The following is a 19,224-nucleotide window of genomic DNA, read 5'->3' as shown; positions in this document are numbered from 1 at the left end:
TCTTAAATCTGGTTGTAAGAAGGCAGCTATGTCTAAACACGTACATGCTTCTGAGGAGCCTAATTTACAAGGGGTCTCGCCTATGTCTGATGGTAATGAGCCTGCCTTATCTGGGCCTAGAAAACCAGATTCTCCAGTAGTTCCAGATCTTCAGAGATTTTGGATGCCTCTTCTGGAAGGAAGAGGGTATATTATCTGACTCTTCCCATGAGAAAGATAGCGATTCTGCCCACTTATCTAACCTTGATGATTTCTCCCCTTTGCTCTTTAAGGTTCTTATTTCACTAGGTATACAAGACAAGGTACAAGCTGTAGTTCATACTGACTCTAGAGCAGCTTCTATTTTGTTGGTGGCTAAGCTTAACAATTACAGAGGTTCCCTTTTCGGAGAAGTTACTGAAGGAGGAGTGGTTTTCTCTTCATGGTAAAAAGTCTAATGCTGCAGCTCAACAGTTTTTTGTTTTACCTGAAAAAAGCAATGCATTTGCTTAAGATACCCATAATAGACAGCCCATCGTGGCTCTTTTTGCAGAAGATGGGGATCTTCTGCTAAAGCAGGGGTTCCCAAACTGGTCTGCAGACCACCAGTGTTCTGTGAGCTTTTTTCAGGTGGTTCATGGTGTGTTTTTGAAGAACAGTAGGAGCAGTGGCTGTGAAAGGTGGTTGCAGTGCAATAAATACATTGATTTTTAAGTGTGTTTATAGTGCTTTTATTTCTTATATTTTATTATTTATTATTGCATTTTATGTTATATTCTACAGAATTCAAATTGTAATGCAATACAATATAAGAAATGAAAGAAGCAATAAAAATACAATTAAAAACCAATACAGTACCTAGCGTAGCACATCACAATTGCTTCCAACAGGCATAAAAATTATTGTTGTCCACCAAGGCCCTCAGCAATTTTCAAATGGGCCATGGGGAAAATATTTGGGATGTTGGGGAGTATAAGGGAGACCTGGCTCTGCACAACATGCACAAGTTAGAGGTACTCACCCTCTGGGCCCAACAGCTGTTCCATTGTTTTCCTGTACGTCCCCACTGTGAGTGGAGGGCCAGGAAAGGCCTAGATCAGGGGTGGTGAACCTTTGGCACTCCAGATGTTGCTGAACTACAATTCCCATCATCCCCAGCAATCATGTCCCATGGGCAGAGATGATAGGAGTTGTAGTTCAGCAACATCTGGAGTGCCAAAGGTTTGCCACCCCTGGCTTAGATGATCCTATGCTGGCATTCTTCCTTTAAGCTTGCTAAGTTGCTTGCTTTTGTGGCAGAGTTGACTACTTTGTCACTAGGATGCTGGCTGCTAATATTGTTGCTATAAAACTATATGGTTCAAGCACTGGCAAGTAGACCCTGCCTCTCATTCAAATTTGGTCTTCATGGGGTTTAAGGAGGTCAGTGAAGAAGCCCTGGAGAAGAAAAGCCAAAAAAGAAGGATAGGTAAGCTCCCTTCTCAGAATTTTGAATCCTATAGGCAGTCCTTCAGATCCAGGGATAATAAGGAGGGTAGGCTATCTTGATAGAGTGTGCTCTTGCCAGGGCATACAGTTCTCCCCCATCAGTAGGCCTTCTTCTGGTCAGGCTGCTAAGGAGACTAGGTAGCCCTTGTGACTGCTGATCTGCCTCTGAGGGTCTTAGTGATAGGTGACAGTTGATTGCATTCCTTCAAACCTGGCAATATGCTCCAGTGAGCCACTTGATGCTGTAGGCAATAGCTGAGGGTTATTCATATTAGTTTGTCTTGAGGCGGAGGAACATTCCTGGTTTCCCCAGAAGCAGTCCATAATGGATTAGGTGATTGCTCACTTGGCAGTAATTGGAACAGTAGAGTGTGAGCAGAAGATGTTCCGGGGTTGGACTATTTTCTTCATTGTGCCCAAGAAGGGGGGCTCCTAGAGGTTCTTGATGGACCTGAAGTACATCAACAGCTATGTGCCATATTTCTGTTCAAGATGGAAAGCTTGGCATTAATTCAGCAAGCAATACTTCTCAGGGACTTCCTATTCTCTGTTAGTTTGACTGAGGGATACTTCCACATTTCTATTGCCATTCCCTTTCAAAAAAATTCTTCAGAGTTGCTTACAGAGCACAGCACTTCCAAATCCTACGCTTTGACCTTGCCGCAGGGCCCAGGACCTTTATAAAAATCATGGTGGTGCATCAAGTCTGCAAGGTATTCATATTTATGCCTATCTAGATGACCTGCTGGTCAGATCCCCTATGTTGTATCAAGCGAGAGAGGATCTGGCCACCACATTGACAGCCTTGGAGTCCCATGGCTTTCTGGTAAATTACCTGAAGAGCCACTTGTACTCCGCCCAATGTCTGCAACACTTGGGAGTATTACAAGATATGGACCGGGATTCTCTTTCCTTGCCTGTGGAGAGGATGCACAAATTGTCTCAGGATATTGGCCTTCTCAGCACACTTCAATGTGTGGATCTCACAGTCCTAGAGCATGTGCTGGGTCTCATGATTTCCTGCACTGAAGTTGTGCCGTGGGCCAGGCTCCACTCATCCCCTCTACTGGCTGCTCCTGTTGTTTCAGACTCAAGATTTCATTGAAGCAGCGCATCAGGGTGCTGATTCCTCCTCAGCTGTAGGAGTCCTTTCTTTGATGGCTGATTCTGACCAAAGGAGTGCCTCTCCTGGAGCCATCCAGAACAGTGATTGCTACCAAGATGGAGTGATCAAGACAGGTAGGGCGCTCATTGTCAAGGTCAACTAGTTCATGGCCACTGGGGACTCTTGAAAAGGGACCACAGCATAAACTGACTTCAGACCATCCAGTTTCCTCTCCAGCCATTTGCCAGCCTCTTCTGCCTATACAGACAACATGTCAGTGAAGGGACAAATCAACTGGGGGCAGGGGATTGGACCAGGCTTCAATCTCTGCACAGGGAGGCAGTGGCAAAGTCCAATCTCCTGTCCCTCCAGGCTTGGCTCATCCAGGAAATCCAGAACAAGCAAGATAACTTTTTGAGTCACTTCCACACCTGGCAGAGTGGGTTCTGAACTCAAGGGAGATTTAACAAAGGTTCGAGAAAGTGCTGCTAGATCTATTTGCCACTTTGGCCAATAAATAAACACTGAGATTTTTCTCTAGGTTCCTGGAACCAGCCATTCCTTCCTTCCTTCCTTCCTTCCTTCCTTCCTTCCTTCCTTCCTTCCTTCCTTCCTTCCTTCCTTCCTTCCTTCCTTCCTTCCTTCCTTCCTAGAATCATAGAATAGTAGAGTTGGAAGGGGCCTACAAGGCCATCGAGTCCAACCCCCTGCTCAATGCAGGAATCCAAATCAAAGCATTCCCGACAGGTGGCTCTCCAGCTGCCTCTCTAGGTAATTGGTTCCATTGTCATATGGCTCTAACAGTTAGGAAGTTTTTCCTGATGTCCAGTCGAAATCTGGCTTCCTGCAACTTGTGCCCATTATCCCATGTCCTCACTCTGGGACGATCGAGAAGAGATCCTGGCCCTCCTCTATGTGTTAACCTTTCATGTACTTGAAGAGTGCTATCATATCTCCCCTCAGTCTTCTCTTCTCCAGGCTAAACATGCCCAGTTCTTTCAGTCTCTCTTCATAGGGCTTGGTTTCCAGTCCCCTGATCATCCTTGTTGTCCTCCTCTGAACCCGTTCCAGTTTGTCTGCATCCTTTTTGAAGTGCAGAGACCAGAACTGGACACAGTACTCAAGATGAGGCCTAACCAGTGCTGAATAGAGGGGAACTAGTACTTCACATGATTTGGAAACTATACTTCTGTTAATGCAGCCTAATATAGCATTTGCCTTTTTTGCAGCCACATCACACTGTTGGCTCATATTCAGCTTGTGATCAATGACAATTCCAAGATCCTTCTCACATGTTGTACTGCTGAGCCTAGTATCCCCCATCTTATAACTGTGCCTTTGGTTTCTTTTTCCTAAGTGTAGAACTTGGCATTTATCCCTGTTGAATTTCATTCTGTTGTTTTCAGCCCAATGCTCCAGCCTATCAAGATCCCTTTGAATTTTGTTTCTGTGTTCCACGGTATTAGCTGAGCCCCCCAATTTTGTATCATCTGCAGATTTGATAAGGATGCTTTGTACATTCCTTCCTTCCTTCCTTCCTTCCTTCCTTCTTCATAACAGCCCATTAATAATCAAACACATGAATCACAGTAACAACCATAATAGCAACCAATATATTTATTGACAATTGCTTTGTCGGCATTAATTCTTGAATTTTAAATTTAAATCAGGACCTATCACCAAGTCACAACAGTATGTGGGAGGTGGTGTGATTTTGGGTATGTGTGCACACAGCCAACCAAAGGGAAGGAACATCTTCAACCTTTGGGGAAGGCTCATCATAATCAATAAATGCAGAAAATCTATTTCATACTAGAATATCAAAAGCCGATTTACCCACCTGACTTGTTTGAGGGGATAGGAAATCATCAGTTGTGGACTGCTTAGGGTTGGTTTACACACCAGATCTCTAAAGAAACTGGGTCTCTCATAATCACAACCCTGAGCCCCAAAAGAGGTCTAACTAAACAAAGCTAGAAATTTAGTCTGCTAATTAATGTTAAAAAAAGCAAATTAGCTTCCTTAAGAACTCCTCCTATGATTTAACCAAGGGGTATTGTAAAAATTCTGACATTATTTTTAAAAAAGATGAAGCTGTTTTTGTTAGTAGTTCCTCACAAATATTTTAAAGTACTTTAAATCATATTCTTGCCTGATGCAATCCAAGAAAAAAATCTTATGCATTATGCTGAAGGTTGGTGTACTCTTGTAGATCTTTGTTCTATTCATATGGCTATAGCCTAGTTCCTCCTTAAAATGGCAGCACATCTCCTGGATTCCAAGAAGACTCTAAATGCAATGCTGTGCACTTACTTTGTGCGACGCCAGTGTGTATGCTGAGGCACTGCCTCAGGCAGCCCTTCCCTTTTTCATACCTGGAGTATAAGGAGATTGCAAGGTTTTAGGCAAAATGCAAACAGCTGCAGCAGCACACAGAGTCCTTCCAAACACTCCCTTCCATGAAAGTTGTTTTAAATTGTTTTTAAGGACATATTTTAAACCGTTGTATCCCACCCTGGGATGTCAGGGTAAAGGTCGAGTAATAAAAATTAAAACAACAATTTTCATGGGTAGATCAGTTTTTTCCCTTTCCTACAAGGATCAAGCTTTGGCATGTCTCAGGTTGTACTGGAGGTCTCTTGCACATCATCCGGAGAACAGAGTATTGGGTACTTGCTATGAATGCTCCTTCTAGAATGAATGTGGGAGGACTCCAAGCCTACCCTGAGTCTGCATCTATTGGGAACTTTAATTTGCCTCTTTAAATCAAATCCTGAATATTTTCTCTCATTCTTGCACATCTGGTTTGTGCCATGCCCTCTAGGGGAAACTGATATTTCTGTCTCCTTTTCCTTCTTCTCTGTGTTACACTTTGCCTTGTGTTGCTTTGTAGTCACTTCGATTGTTCTAGGTATCCACCTCGGCAGGGTTTGGAACTGGGGGTGGAACTGCAGGAGTGTTTTTTACATTTCTCGTATCATGTGACCTGCCTATCCCTGGAAATGGGGGCCTTAATCCATGGTTGTATTGGAGTCCTCCCACAATAATCACAGAAGGAGCATTCATGGTAAGTAACCAATGCTCCATTATATATGTTGTGTCCTTACTTCACATTCTAATCATTAGTTACCTGCATTTTAAAAATTGCATTATCCAAGGTTTTTTTCATTCGCTAGATAATTCTGCTTTAACTGCTTGTACTTAAAAGTCAGATTCCATCTTTGAAAATGGCATGGTGAAATAGTGTTGACTATTGTTGTAGTCCTATCATGCATAGCAGTCCTTTTATCATAATTAGGATATTTTTGTCCCCCCATTTGCATTGTTTCCAGCAGTCAGCAGTGGACTGCCAATGTGGATGCAAACCTCTGATGAAAAGGAAGATAACCAGACTGTGTTTCCATTTTACTTGATACCAAAGACATTCAAACATTTTTCTTTGATATTCTTTATAATAGACTTATCTGGATTTTTTAAAACATACACGCAAACATGAACATAGTTTGTTTCTTCCTTTGAGCACTTGTGTATAAATATATAAATGATGGGTATTTATAGTATGAAAGGAACAGTGAAAAATTATTCTGGAGGTTTACCACTGAAGGCATGCTGCCAGACCTTGTCTTTGTGATGACAACCAGAAATACCAAATCGCTGAGCACTCTTTGTGGTTCTCTAAATATGTAAAATAGGTTAGAGACCTAGAATTTAATGTGGGCATTACTTTAATGGCAAAGCTGAATGTTCAGGGGATTTTCAACTTGAAAAGAGGGCTTTTTTAGAACCTCCAAAATGTTTTCTAAGAGAGTTCCTCAAAACTTGCCTTTTCTGACTGGTTCACAGTTGTTCTCTGTCTCAAGTAGCTGCAGCTTTGGTACAATTAAGTATTAATTTTTTTGCTCAGCTTGTAAACAAACCACGTTACCATATCAGATTTAGTTGTGTGACAATATCTGAGGGCAAATGAAAGTAATCTGGCTGGCTGTGTGACAGTGTCATTGTTTTGTTGGGAAGAAAGAGGATGATTTTTAAAATTATCAAATGGTACCAAAGCAGCAGCCTTTTGGGGCTGTGATGAGCTCATTCTATGATATAATTGCGGCCTGAATGTCAAGGACCAAGGAGACAGCATATGTATCAAGGACACCTGAATGTGTGCTGGGAGTCTTCCCTCCAGACAACATTGTTTTCTCCATTTCTGCATTCTGAAAAATTGCCAAAAAGTGAGGGCATATTTCATGGGTGGGAGACAAAATAAGTTCCATTGTTCTTCAGCCCTTATTATATTCAAATAAGTTTTTCACTGTAAAAATGAATTTCTGTGTAACTATCTTCTATAATTTAATAAAACAGTAGTTATACTTGACATGTATATAGCTCATACCAAGCGGTCAATGTGATTATATGCATCTCAGTCTTTCCAAAAGCCTTGTAAGGTGGTCAGCATTATTATCCTCATATTGGAGATTTTTGACTGAAATTGAGAGAGGAGTGGCTTGCCTAAGACCAACTTGTACAGTAGGGACCTGCTTTCCGGTGGCCCGCTTTTTGGTGTTCCGCTAATACGGCGGCTTTCAATTAGAGTAAATCCCTACTCATATGGCGCTTGTTCCACTTTTACAGTGTTTTTTGGGCGTTGGGCGCCATTTTATTGACGAAGTTCCGCTTTTCAACGGGTTTCACTTTTTGGTGGGGGTCTAGAACGTAATCCGCCGTATGAGTGGGGCCCTACTGTATTTCATGGCTATAGTGAATTTTAAATCCAGGATCTTTCAGCCCATACTTTTAGCTACTATAGTATACCAGCTTTCTTTCTTTTACAGAGGAGAGTCTACCATCTCTATTGCTCAGATTATCTATTATGGTCTCTCTCATATCTGTCCATGTATTAGGGTTTTAAAATTAGAGAGATTCTTCCATGGACAGTGCTAATATTTTTCGTCTTATGTGTCTCTAACCTCAGCAACTTTATATTTTTGTTTGTTCATTTCAACATGCTCAAATACCATATATAATTTTTCTGAATTTTGGCTAGTGATGAGTGTGTAAACAGTTTGCATTCTAGATGTCTAAGGCTGCAATCCTATGCAAACTTCCTGCCAAGTAAAGCCCTCTGCATTCAATGGGACTTACTGCCAAATGTTATCCTTCCATTCATGGAAGGTGTCCTTCCTTTCACAAATGTGTCTTTGAACTATTGAAGGTTCCCATGACTGAAACGGTTAGAGAGTGATTTTCTCTGATAATACATGGTTCCCAATGGAAAATCTGCTCCAGATAATTGGTGGACCCTGTGGAACAGCATGGAATGTGGCACAGTGGGCTACAGTCAGAAGGAGGAATTGGTGAAAATTACTTCCCCCTCATCCGTTCAGTGATGCCTCCGCTAGATGAAAGAGCTTTCTATAAATTAGACACCACACAATTCGTTCAGATTTTTTCAGAACTGTACTTTCTATCATGACACACATCTGCATGAGAGCAAGAGGGACTCTAGAAAATGTCCTCAGTATCAAAACTAGGGGAAAATGTTTTTCTACATAACAAGCATGGCATTATTTAATCACTCATAAGGCTTAGCAAGTTTGAATAGTAGGCAAAATAATGATCCTTCTGAAAATTTATGGGTATTGGAATACGATGTAAAAATTTCAAGAGAGCAAATGTTCATTTCTGAGGACATAATTAAGACTCTGAAAGTTATTGTTTTAAATCCAGTTGTTGATGGAAACAATTTACCAGATGCTGATGCAGAACTGCCATTACTTCTGTGGGTCTTGCATAAAAATCTACAATATTATATATTGAATTTAGTGAACAGAGGTTGTACAACAGCTAGCAACACTCCCTGGTTGGCTGTACCCAGTGTTTTCAGAAAAATATCAATAACTAAGTATTCACAATATTCAGTAATCAGATGTTTAGCCTGCCAGAATTTGATCATGTTAAATTTGAAAGTTTGGAGAAAGATTTGCATCTAAGGGGTTTCCTTTCTACAGTGGGAAAAGTTAGATGATCCATATGAAAATACTAAAATATTGTGTTTATGTAGTCAGTATTTCATTTAAAATGCCTTTAAACAGTTATACTGCATAAACCACAATAACTTAGTTTCACAATGCCTCTTGATAGGATACTAGGTCATCCAGTTGTAACTGTCAAGTCTTCTTTCCTTTTCAGATGCAGACTTTACAGGGTGGCACAGAAGCCATAGCCCATTTGGACCAACTTGAATCTGATTATTATGACCTGCAACTTCAGTTGTATGAAGTGCAGTTTGAAGTTTTGAAGTGTGAAGAACTGTTGCTGACAGCACAACTTGAAAGCATTAAAAGACTTATTTCAGGTGACATACATTAATTTTACACGTATATTATTCAACAAATTACTATGGTATAACTTGGTTATTGAGAATATTCTGGGGCTGCAAATTTCCCACTCCATTTCTAGAAACTGTTGCGCAATGAGATCTTATGCAGTCTTTATTTATTCAGAAGTAAAGCCCACTGTATTCAGTGGGATTTACTTCTAGGTTAGTATGCATAGAATTGTAGCCTTAATTGTTTTACTTTTGGCTTCTTTCACCTGCTTCTGAGGTGTCAGATGGCCCCAACTAAAGACATGTTGCATAAGTTGAATCTATTATTAATGACTATGAGAGATTGAAGTTGAATATGCTTAGTGGATAGGATTTACCACACTTGGGGTTTATTTGGTTGCCACAATTTTCTTATTTGAGGAGGAGAAATACTTCTGTAACCTTGGGCTCAATTCCCTCTGGTGTCATTTACATTAGTTGCTCCTGCTTTCTGCTCTGGTTGCACTACAGTTCGAATATTGTGTGGTATTGGATCAGTGCATGGGTGTTCTTTTCCTAGGGAAGTGCCTAGTTTAGGTTATCTTTAGGCTCCTTCTGGTTCTGTGACCCCTTCCAGTATCGTTAAATAACTTTTTTAGACATAATTTTGTTTATCATGACTGAAAGCTGCTCCACATTTTACCACATTGTGTTGCTTGTGTGTGTGTGTGTATGTTTAAAATTATTAAAATTGTTAGTATTTTCTAACAGAGAAAAGAGATGAAGTAGTGTATTATGACACTTATGAAAGTATGGAAGCTATGCTTGAAAAAGAAGATATGGTAATGTCTATACACTTGCAAAGAGAAGAGTTACAGAAGTTGCAACAGAAAGTCCGCCAGCTAGAAGCAAGGCGTGGGCGCATTTCAGCTAAGAAAGCCTACCTCAGAAATAAAAAGGTAAAACATTCATTCATTCACCTCTCAACAAAGAGTTGCTGAGATAATTAACCAATGCTAATTTAAAAAAGAGAGCCAGTGTGACGTAGTGGTTAGAGTGTTGTACTATGACCTGGGAGACTAGGGTTTGAATCCCCACATAGCCATGAAGCTCACTGAGTGACATTGGGCCAGTCACTGCCTCTCAGCCTCAAAGGAAGGCAATGGTAAACCACCTCTGAATACCGCTTACCATGAAAATCCTATTTACAGGGTTGCCATAAGTCGGAATCGACTTGAAGGCAGTACATTTACATTTTTTAATTTAAAATACCCCCACAATATAACAATAAAATGACAGTATTTATTTCTGTCCCATCTTCATGCAACTACAAGTTTAAGCTGGTGGCTCAAGGAGATGATAAACCCCTTGGTGAGAGAAGACCTCTTAAGGATGCTGTAATCAGATCCCCTCTCTTGACCACTCTGATTTAAACAATTCTTTCACTGTCCTATTTCAGCATAATTCTTGAGTGTGGCCATTTATCTCCAGGTTGTCCTGGATGAAACTAATTATTAGATCCATTCCAAGCTGGTTTTCAGCCTGGCTATGCACCTAGTTGTCAGAAACCAGTGGGTCCATGGTGGGCTTTTTCAGGAGCGGTTGGATCACTGCCTCTTTCAAGGAGGCTGGAACCACTCTTCCCTGCAACTACACATTGACCATATCCTGGATTCACTCAGTCAAACCCCCTCGGCAAGCTTTAATAAGCCAAGAAGGGCAGGGGTTGAGAGGACACGTTGCTGGCCACATCGTCACAAGCACCTTGTCCATGTTATCAGGCCACACCAACTAAAACTGATCCCAAGAAGTTGCAGCAGACATTGCACTGGTCACACTGTATGCAAAAGTGTGCTGGGGGGTACTTCATCCAGCCTTCAATGTGTGTGTATACCATCAAACTGATGATTTGGTGGCATTATATGCAGTGGGCATGTGGCTGGCTCCTACATGCAAAGATCTCTGAATCATGGCCATAGTTCAGAGCCTGGAAATTTCTTCATATGTGGTGCCTGTTTTGCTTTAGTTAGAGATATCTTGTGTTTGCATACACACACACACGCACACACATTCATTCATTCATTTAGAAAATGTGATATATTTAATACCTTTTAAATAGTTATTAATATGATGTTATATTGCTGACATTGTCTTAATAGCAGTTTGATATGGGAATACTATGCAAACATAGTTTCCTGATATCCCAGTGCTAACACCTGCTGGCTACATGTCAGTATTGTTGGTTTATTAGGAAGCCTAATTTTGAAAGGAAAGGGATGGAACAGAAAGCTGACGATGCAAACACTGTATTTTTTCAGAATATTTTGATGTTGGCTGGGGATTTTCTTTATGTTTGCATAATGGAAATCAGCACAACAGTTAACATATTGTTTTGACTAGGGGCTGCCCCCCTGCTTGCTCTGTTTGCAAATCCCCATCTCCTCCTCCTCCTCTGTTTTACCTCAATGCCAAAAAAACTGCCTCAGCTCCCCAAAGTTAATCTCAACCCCATTTTCTCTTCCTACTTTTCTCCTCAGCCCTCCCAAATCACTTTGGCCCCATCTTTTCCTCCCTTCTGTTTCACCTCACCATATTCCCCATGATCTCAGCCCTGTCTTTTCTTCCTCCTTATTCCCTTCACCAGAGGTCCCTCCGAATCACCTGAGCCATGTCTTCTCTAGTGGGCTCTAGGATACCCCCCAAGTGGTATCCTCTCCTATTGGTTGAGGCAGGAAAGAGTTAACACTCAAAGTACTCCATCAGAGCCTTTCCATTTCACCTCAACTCTGACTGATACCTCCAACTCTTCTAGTCCATATTCCACCTGTCACTTCCCTCCCCCCTGCTCATGGCCTGCTGCCTGACAATCCTCACCATCAACTTCTCTCTGTTCTCCCTCACCCCCTTTCCATCAGATGGAGCCAGCCTGGGTCTGAGCTGTGCCATGGCAATAAAGTAAACATGTTCTTGTCAGTGAAGGTGCTCCTGGCTTTGACTCTGTTGGACACAGTCACTCTGACACTATCATCACCCTGTAATCAGTCCATCTACAGACATCAACCTCTAAGGAACAAAAGGCAGAACTACAGTGTGATGACAGTCTTGTACAAATAAAGATACTGTATAGGAAGAAATAAATAATAGAATCTATTTGTGTTTGAATTCACAATAACAGATGTTGCAAAAAATGTAAACTATTTCACAAACTCTCTCCCTCTCTCTCACACACACTTATTTTTAAATGAAGTTTTCACACCTTCAGGGTTATGTTGTCAGGCTGTAGGCTGAAGGTACAGAACCTAGAAACACACCCCCATTTACAAAAAACTGCAGAAAGCCACACAAGTTTCTATAGCCACACAGTCAGTTGCCCAGTTGCTCTTAGCTGTGACCAGTGCTTTGTTGTTGCTTTGCTGTTGAAATCTACTTCCTTGCAATAAATCCATTGAAGTATCAACTTGCAGTGGAGGACAAGGTTTCACAGTCTTCTTTAGAGCAGACATTTAAGTGCTTAATTGTTATGTGTTCCCTTTACAAAACCTATCTAGTTCCTTTCCTATCATGTCCCTGACATTTCTCTGGGCATTATTTTTTGTGTCATCTTTTTTAAAAATAAAGATCGAAAATGAGGCACAGTGCTCTAATTACAGTCAAAGTGAAGCTGAATGGAACGGTGTTAACTTCCTTGCATAGTACAGCTGCATTCCCAGAGGCCATGCATAATGTGCATGTTGGGGTTTTCTTCAGAGTCTTCATTGGCAGCATGGGTTACTCATGGTTTATCTGTTTTTGTGCTTGTAGAAGAAGCCAGCCGGCAGAGAGCTGCTTCTTGAAAAGCTCTGGTCAGAACTCCAAGTTACATGCACAAATTTTGTTCAAGAAAGCAACTAATATGCTTTCCATTTGAACCCAAAATATGTATATTCCCTTACAGTTCTCTTTGTTATATTGTAGCATCATTACTTTAAAAATATGTAAAACTATATATTTGTCTCATAATCTGATTGTATTGGAAGGCATATGGCAAATGCATCTTTATATTCTCCCATTTCTCTGAAATTAAGTATAGCTTAACTAGGACATTTAATTAAATGAAAAACATCCCTAAGCAAGTTATGTAATTATATTATTATTATTTATAAATTTCTATCCTGCCCTTCTGCCCAGGTGGCAGGTGGCAAACAAAGGACAAAACACCAAAACATCCCAAAAACATTTTAAAAATAAAACATCTTAAAAAGCGGTCCCAACACAGACACAACCTGGAATAAGTATATGCTCCCTGGGCACAGTTCAGAGTCTTGCTTTAAGCATTTAAATCCCTAAACAGCCCTATTCATATATTTTTATATAATGAATGTTACAACTTCATGTATTTAAATCTCAATGTATAGCTCATGTAAAAATATACCTGTACAGGCATAACCCGTTTAACGTAGCCTCGCTGTAACATACATGCTCCATCTGCCTGTATTTCTCCAGAAACGCAGCGCAGCAGCAGAGGCTTTAGCGCATGGGGGTGGAAATAGACGTGATCGCGCCCCCGCAAATCAGCTGGGAGGCACGATCACGATCAGCTGGGAGGCGCGGCAGCGCAGCAGCAGAGGCTTTAGAGCGCGGGGTGGAAATAGACACGATCGTGCCACCACATATAAGCTGGGAGGCGCGATCGCGGGGCTTTGAGGCTCCGCATGAAGGAGAGGTAAGAAAAAGTTTTAAAAGGTAGTGCTTCACTTTAAGGACATTTTCGGTTTACGTACTCGCTCTGGTCCCATTGAATACATTAATGCGAGGTATTACTGTAATTAGTCCAGTTACATTTACAAATATGAATATTTGTGCAGAAGAGTTAGCATAAGTAGCTTGTATTATGAATCTTCAGAAAGAAATATTTTCCTATACTTCTGTAATAATTGCTCATGTGTACAATACTGCATTTCATATTTATTTATATTTAAATATTTATACTCACCTTTTAGGACAACTTTCTTACAAATCTATATTGGTTTGTATGTGGTCTTTATGATGATAATTTTTATTTTTAGCTGAGAGGAGACTTGTTCATTTGCATTCTTTTGGAATGTTATTGCAGTTATAGGCTTCCCATACCTTATGAATTGTTAATTTGTGGAAAATACAGAAAATGTGTACAGAAAATGCATTATGAAGTGTATTTTTAAACAAAGTTCACATTTATTTTTATGTGTAAACTGGATAATTTTGTTTTATTTTCTACTTTATTTTATAAGCTCTTTGATGTATTACTGTTAAGTCATTTTTCATTCTTTAACTACAATATATCTTACGAGGTGAAATCTTGTGTATCTATAGGAGATCTGCATTGCAAAACATAGTGAAAAATTCTTGCAGCACTTTCAAAGCGAAGAGGAGTCACAGCATACTGCAAAGTTTGTGAGTTTTCTTTCTGTTAAAATTAAATCAGCCTCCAGTCCAAGGTTTTTAGCTAAGCAAAGTAAAATCTCCCTCCTGCATTTGAATCTTATTGTATGCTGAGCAGCGTAACAGTGAAATCATATGCACATCTCCTCAGAAGTAGGTCACATTGAGTTCATTGACACTTACTCCCAGGTAAGTTGATGCAGGGGTGTATCCTAACTGACAAAGAGTTGACCACAATAATATCTTACTTTCATTTTTATTTTTAGTAACAATAATTATAAATTGCTGTAAAACGCTACCCAATAACATTATTCTTTGGATAGCTCACAGATGAAATCATTATGAAACAAAATTAAAATATATTTATTTATTTATTTTATTTTATTATTTGATATATATCCTGCCCTTCCTCCCAGCAGGAGCCTAGGGCGGCAAACAGAAGCGCTAAAAACACATTAAAACATCTTAAAAACAGACCTTAAAATGCATTAAACAAAACAATGTTAAAAACATTTTTTTAAAAAAGGTTTAAAAACATCTTTTAAAAAAGGGTTAAAAATGTTATTAAAAAAATATTAACAAGCGATTCTAACACAGATGCAGACTGGGATAGGTCTCTACTTAAAAGGCTTGTTGAAAGAGGAAAGTCTTCAAAAGGCGACGAAAAGATAGCAGAGATGGCGCCTGCCTAATATTCATGGGGAGGGAATTCCACAGGGTAGGTGCCGCCACACTAAAGGTCCGTTTCCTATATTGTGCAGAACGAACCTCCTGATAAGATGGTATCTGCAGGAGGCCCTCACCTGCAGAGCGCAGTGATCGACTAGGTATATAAGGGGTAAGACGGTCTTTCAGGTATCCTGGTCCAAACTGTATAGGGTTTTGTACACCAAAACTAGAACTTTGAACTTGGCCTGGTAGCAGATGGGCAGCCAATGCAATTCTTTCAGCAGCAGGGTGACATGTTGGCGATACCCTGCCCCAGTCTTGCCGCTGCATTTTGCACCAGCTACAGCTTCCAGACCAACCTCAAGGGCAGCCCCACATAGAGCGTATTACAGTAATCCAGCCTGGAGGCTACCAGTGCGTGGACAACAGTGGTCAGGCTATCCCAGTCCAAAAACGGCCTCAGCTGTCTTACCAGCCAAAGCTGGTAAAAGGCACTCCTAGCCACGGAGGTCACCTGGGCCTCTACCGACAAAGATGGATCCAGGAGCACTCCCAGACTATGGACCTGCTCTTTCAGAGGGAGTACGACCCCATCCAAAGCAGGCAACTGACCAATTATTTGAACTCGGGAACCACCAACCCACAGCGCCTCCATCTTGCTAGGATTCAGACTCAGTTTATCAGCCCTCATCCAGCCCACCACCGAGTCGAGGCTGTGGTCAAGGGCTTGGACGGCCTCTCCTGATTCAGAAGTTATGGAGAAATAGAGCTGGGTATCATCAGCATACTGCTGATACCTTGCCCCAGAGCTCCTGACTGCTCCCAAGGGCTTCATATAGATGTTAAACAGCATGGGGGACAAGATGGTACCCTGCGGCACCCCACAGCACAACTGCCAGGGGGCCGAAAGACAGTCACCCAATGCTATTCTCTGAGAGCGACCCTGGAGATAGGATCGGAACCACTGTAAAACAGTGCCTCCAATACTCATCTCACCAAGTCGGGCCAGAAGGATACCACGGTCAATGGTATCAAAAGCCACTGAGAGATCAAGTAAGAATAACAGGATCGCACTCCCCCTGTCCTCCCGATAAAGGTCATCTATCAGGGTGACCAAGGCCGATTCAGTCCCATAACCAGGCCTGAACCCAGAGTGGGATGGGTCAAGATAATCTGTTTCATCCAGGAGTACTTGCAGTTGCTGCACCACAACCCTCTCACTCACCTTCCCTAAGAAGGGGGTATTTGCAACCAGTCGGTAGTTGTCATAAACCAATGTGTCCAGGGTGGGCTTTTTCAGGAGTGGTCGGATCACCGTCTCTTTCAAGGCAGCTGGAACCACTCCCTCCCACAATGATGCGTTGACCACAGCCTGGATCCACTCGGTCAGACCCCCTTGGCAAGCTTTAATAAGCCAAGAAGGGCAAGGGTCGAGAGGACACATTGCTGGCCGCATCATCAGCAAGCACCTTGTCCACGTCATCAGGCCGCATCAACTGAACCCATTCCCAAGAAGTTGCAGCAGACGTTGCCCTGGACACCTCATTGGGGACTACAGTAGATGTGGATGGGGCATCAAGACTACTACGGAGGGGAGCAACTTTACCCTCAAAGTGCCTTGCAAACAATTCACAGTGGGCCTCCGAAGGGTCTAAAACTCCATTTCCTGGAGTTGATGTCAACAGACCCGACAATACAGAAAAGCTCCACCAGACGGCTACTTGAGGATGCGATGGAGGCAGAGGTGCCTTCTTCGCCACCCTCACTGTGTCAAGAGCCCGACGCACCTCGCTGTTCCACAGCGTGACAAGGGCTTCAACAGGATCACCTGCTCTTTCTACTGGGAACTCCCCCAGGGCATTCAGGAATCCTGTGGATTCCATTAGGCTCTGGGGGTGGACCATCTTAATCTGTCCACCACCTCTGCAGGGAAGGATCAGAGCCATAAGTCTAAACTTCACCAGGAAGTGATCTGACCATGACAATGGGGTGACATCCACCCCCCTATCTCCAGACCACCCCTTCCTTCATCTGGAGCAATAACCGAGGGTGTGTCCTGCCCTTGTGTTGGGCCAGTAACAACTTGAGACAGCCCCATGGTCGTCATGGAGGCCATGAAGTCCCAAGCCGGAACTAGGGTTGCCAGGTCTCCGGTTTTCTGCCGGAGTTTTCGGCAAAACGGGGCCGTCTCCGGCCTCCGGCCATAGTTTGTTTGAAGCCGTTGATCTCCGGCTTTTCAGTGTCTCCCTCAGGCACGCATGCGTGATTGACATGCATGCGTGATTGACTGGCCGCCTTCTTGCCCTTTGTCATTGAGGGAGGGACTACTAGAGAGACAGGAAGTGAGTAAAGTGTAGCCGCCGCCCCTGGAGCAAGAAGGCCTCGTCGAAGGAGGCCGGCCCAGCTTGTTGGTAGCTAGGCCTCTGCTTGGGAGTCGTCGCGCCGGGGAAACAGGCTTGGTAGGCCCGAGAGAGAGAGAGAGAGAGGGGGGGGGCAGGCAACTGAGCTGTGGAGTGAGCAGATTCAGCCCCACTACATCTTCTGCTATTGCAGACAAATACCCCCTGCCTGGGTCATTGCTCCCACTCTTTATGGACTCCATAACTGAAAGTAAACTGAGCTGCTAGAGCCATGAGGAGGGGGAATTGGCAGGTGAGAGGTAAGTTTAAAGATTCCTCTCTCCTTTCCAACATTTGCATTGTTAACCAGCCTGGGATGGGGTGAAACAGAAATATTCCAGATAAAGTAAAATAACATGCCAGTTTTCCCCTGCTTTCACTTTACATTATTTTGGCTACCACAGGTTTGGGAACCTGCATTTGCTAAAATAATATGTAGTCCCTTCTGTCCTTAGGCTGAAATTCTGTGCACACACAAGCTTAATTACTATTAAACTCAGCACTTACTTCCAAGTAAATGTATGTGGGACTGGGCTGCAAGAGGCACAGAACAGAACATGAAGAAATAATAACTGAACTGAGTCTGACTGCTCGTTTCTTGAAACCACATTTTTAAACTTGTGCATAAAATAAGCTAGCTGGTTACAAAGTGATTGCTTGCCAGAAATCTAAGGATGTGTAAACACAAGCTGAAGAGTTGTTGGAAATTATCAGGGATGAAGTGTATGTATAGTATTACTCAAACCTGTAGAGCGACATAGTATTGAACTGATGTTTCCTTTAGCTTGTAAATAAAGAAACTGCTTGAAAATTACTGCACAATATAGAAGGTTCAACTGTAATTATTTTATCTCAAAGTGCCTGCTGAACATAGATGTTGACATAGTTTCAGCTATTTTACAGTTTATGACTGCAGCTTACAAACTGTTGGGAACTTTGTAATGTTAGTTTAGTGAAGATATAGTCATGTTAAGGGCTGTCATGTCAGCTTGTTGTTTCTAATGGTTACAGAGATCCATTGTGTCCCAGCTCAGTCACAATGCAACATAATCTGAATCATGTTGTCTTCTGGCTAATCAATAAATGACTCTAGTTAGTTAAAAGCAGCTGTGGGGAACCTGTGGCCCTTTAGTTGTTGTTGAACTACAACTCTCATAATCCCTACCTAGCTATTAACAATGCTTGCTGGGGATGATGGGAGTTGTAGTTCAGCAACATCTGGTGGGCCAAAGGTTCCACACACCTGATTAAAATTGTCAGCTGATACATGATGGGAGCTGTGGGTGGAAACTCCCATTGGGTCAATAAACTGATTATCAGAGGGCTCTGATCCTGCAAATATCCAGTTGCCACATACACTACAGTTCAAGATCCACCAGCCACTACAGCAGGTCTGGGGAAACCATGGCCCTCCAGATGTTGTTGGACCACAATCCCCACCTTTCCTGACCATTGGCAATGCTGTCTGAGGCTGATGGGAGTTGTGGTCCAACAACATCTGGAGGCACACTGGTTGGGAAAGGCTGCTCTAACTCCTGTCAGTCCCAGCAAGCATAGCCAATGGTCAGGAATGAATGGAGTTGTAGTCCAACATCTGGGTGCCATAGGTTTCCCCACCCTGCATTATAACACTGCCAGATTTAAAAAAGCAAATTCCTGAAGGAAGGGCTCAGTGGTATACCACATGCTTTGAACAGGAAACGTTCTGGGTGCAAGCCCTGGCATCTCCAAGTCAGGCTGGGAAAGACCCCAGTCTGAAATCCTGCAAAACAATACTCAGCTAGTTAGACCAATGGCCTGGCTTAATGCAAAGCAACTTCCTATATGCCTTTTAATTAACAGTAGTTTACAATTTCTGGAAGGTTGTAATGTTGTGAGAAACTATG

The 19,224-nt window shown here is 42.2% G+C and overlaps 1 protein-coding gene across 1 annotated transcript in view; it reads left to right on the top strand.

The window, feature by feature from the left end:
* JMY (junction mediating and regulatory protein, p53 cofactor) overlaps positions 1 to 19,224 on the top strand; it is a 90,544-nt gene that overhangs the window by 49,997 nt on the left and 21,323 nt on the right. Inside the window, exons 5-7 of the mRNA XM_061619898.1 lie at positions 8,753 to 8,918; positions 9,642 to 9,829; positions 14,202 to 14,282. Coding sequence (XP_061475882.1) covers positions 8,753 to 8,918; positions 9,642 to 9,829; positions 14,202 to 14,282 — 435 coding nt within the window. The remainder of the gene's footprint in view (positions 1 to 8,752; positions 8,919 to 9,641; positions 9,830 to 14,201; positions 14,283 to 19,224) is intronic.

The sequence above is a fragment of the Rhineura floridana genome, chromosome 1 (assembly GCF_030035675.1).
Source record: "Rhineura floridana isolate rRhiFlo1 chromosome 1, rRhiFlo1.hap2, whole genome shotgun sequence".
Classification (NCBI taxonomy): domain Eukaryota; kingdom Metazoa; phylum Chordata; class Lepidosauria; order Squamata; family Rhineuridae; genus Rhineura; species Rhineura floridana.
Note: the sequence above shows the minus strand (reverse complement) of the source record. Positions and strands in the feature narration are given on the sequence as shown.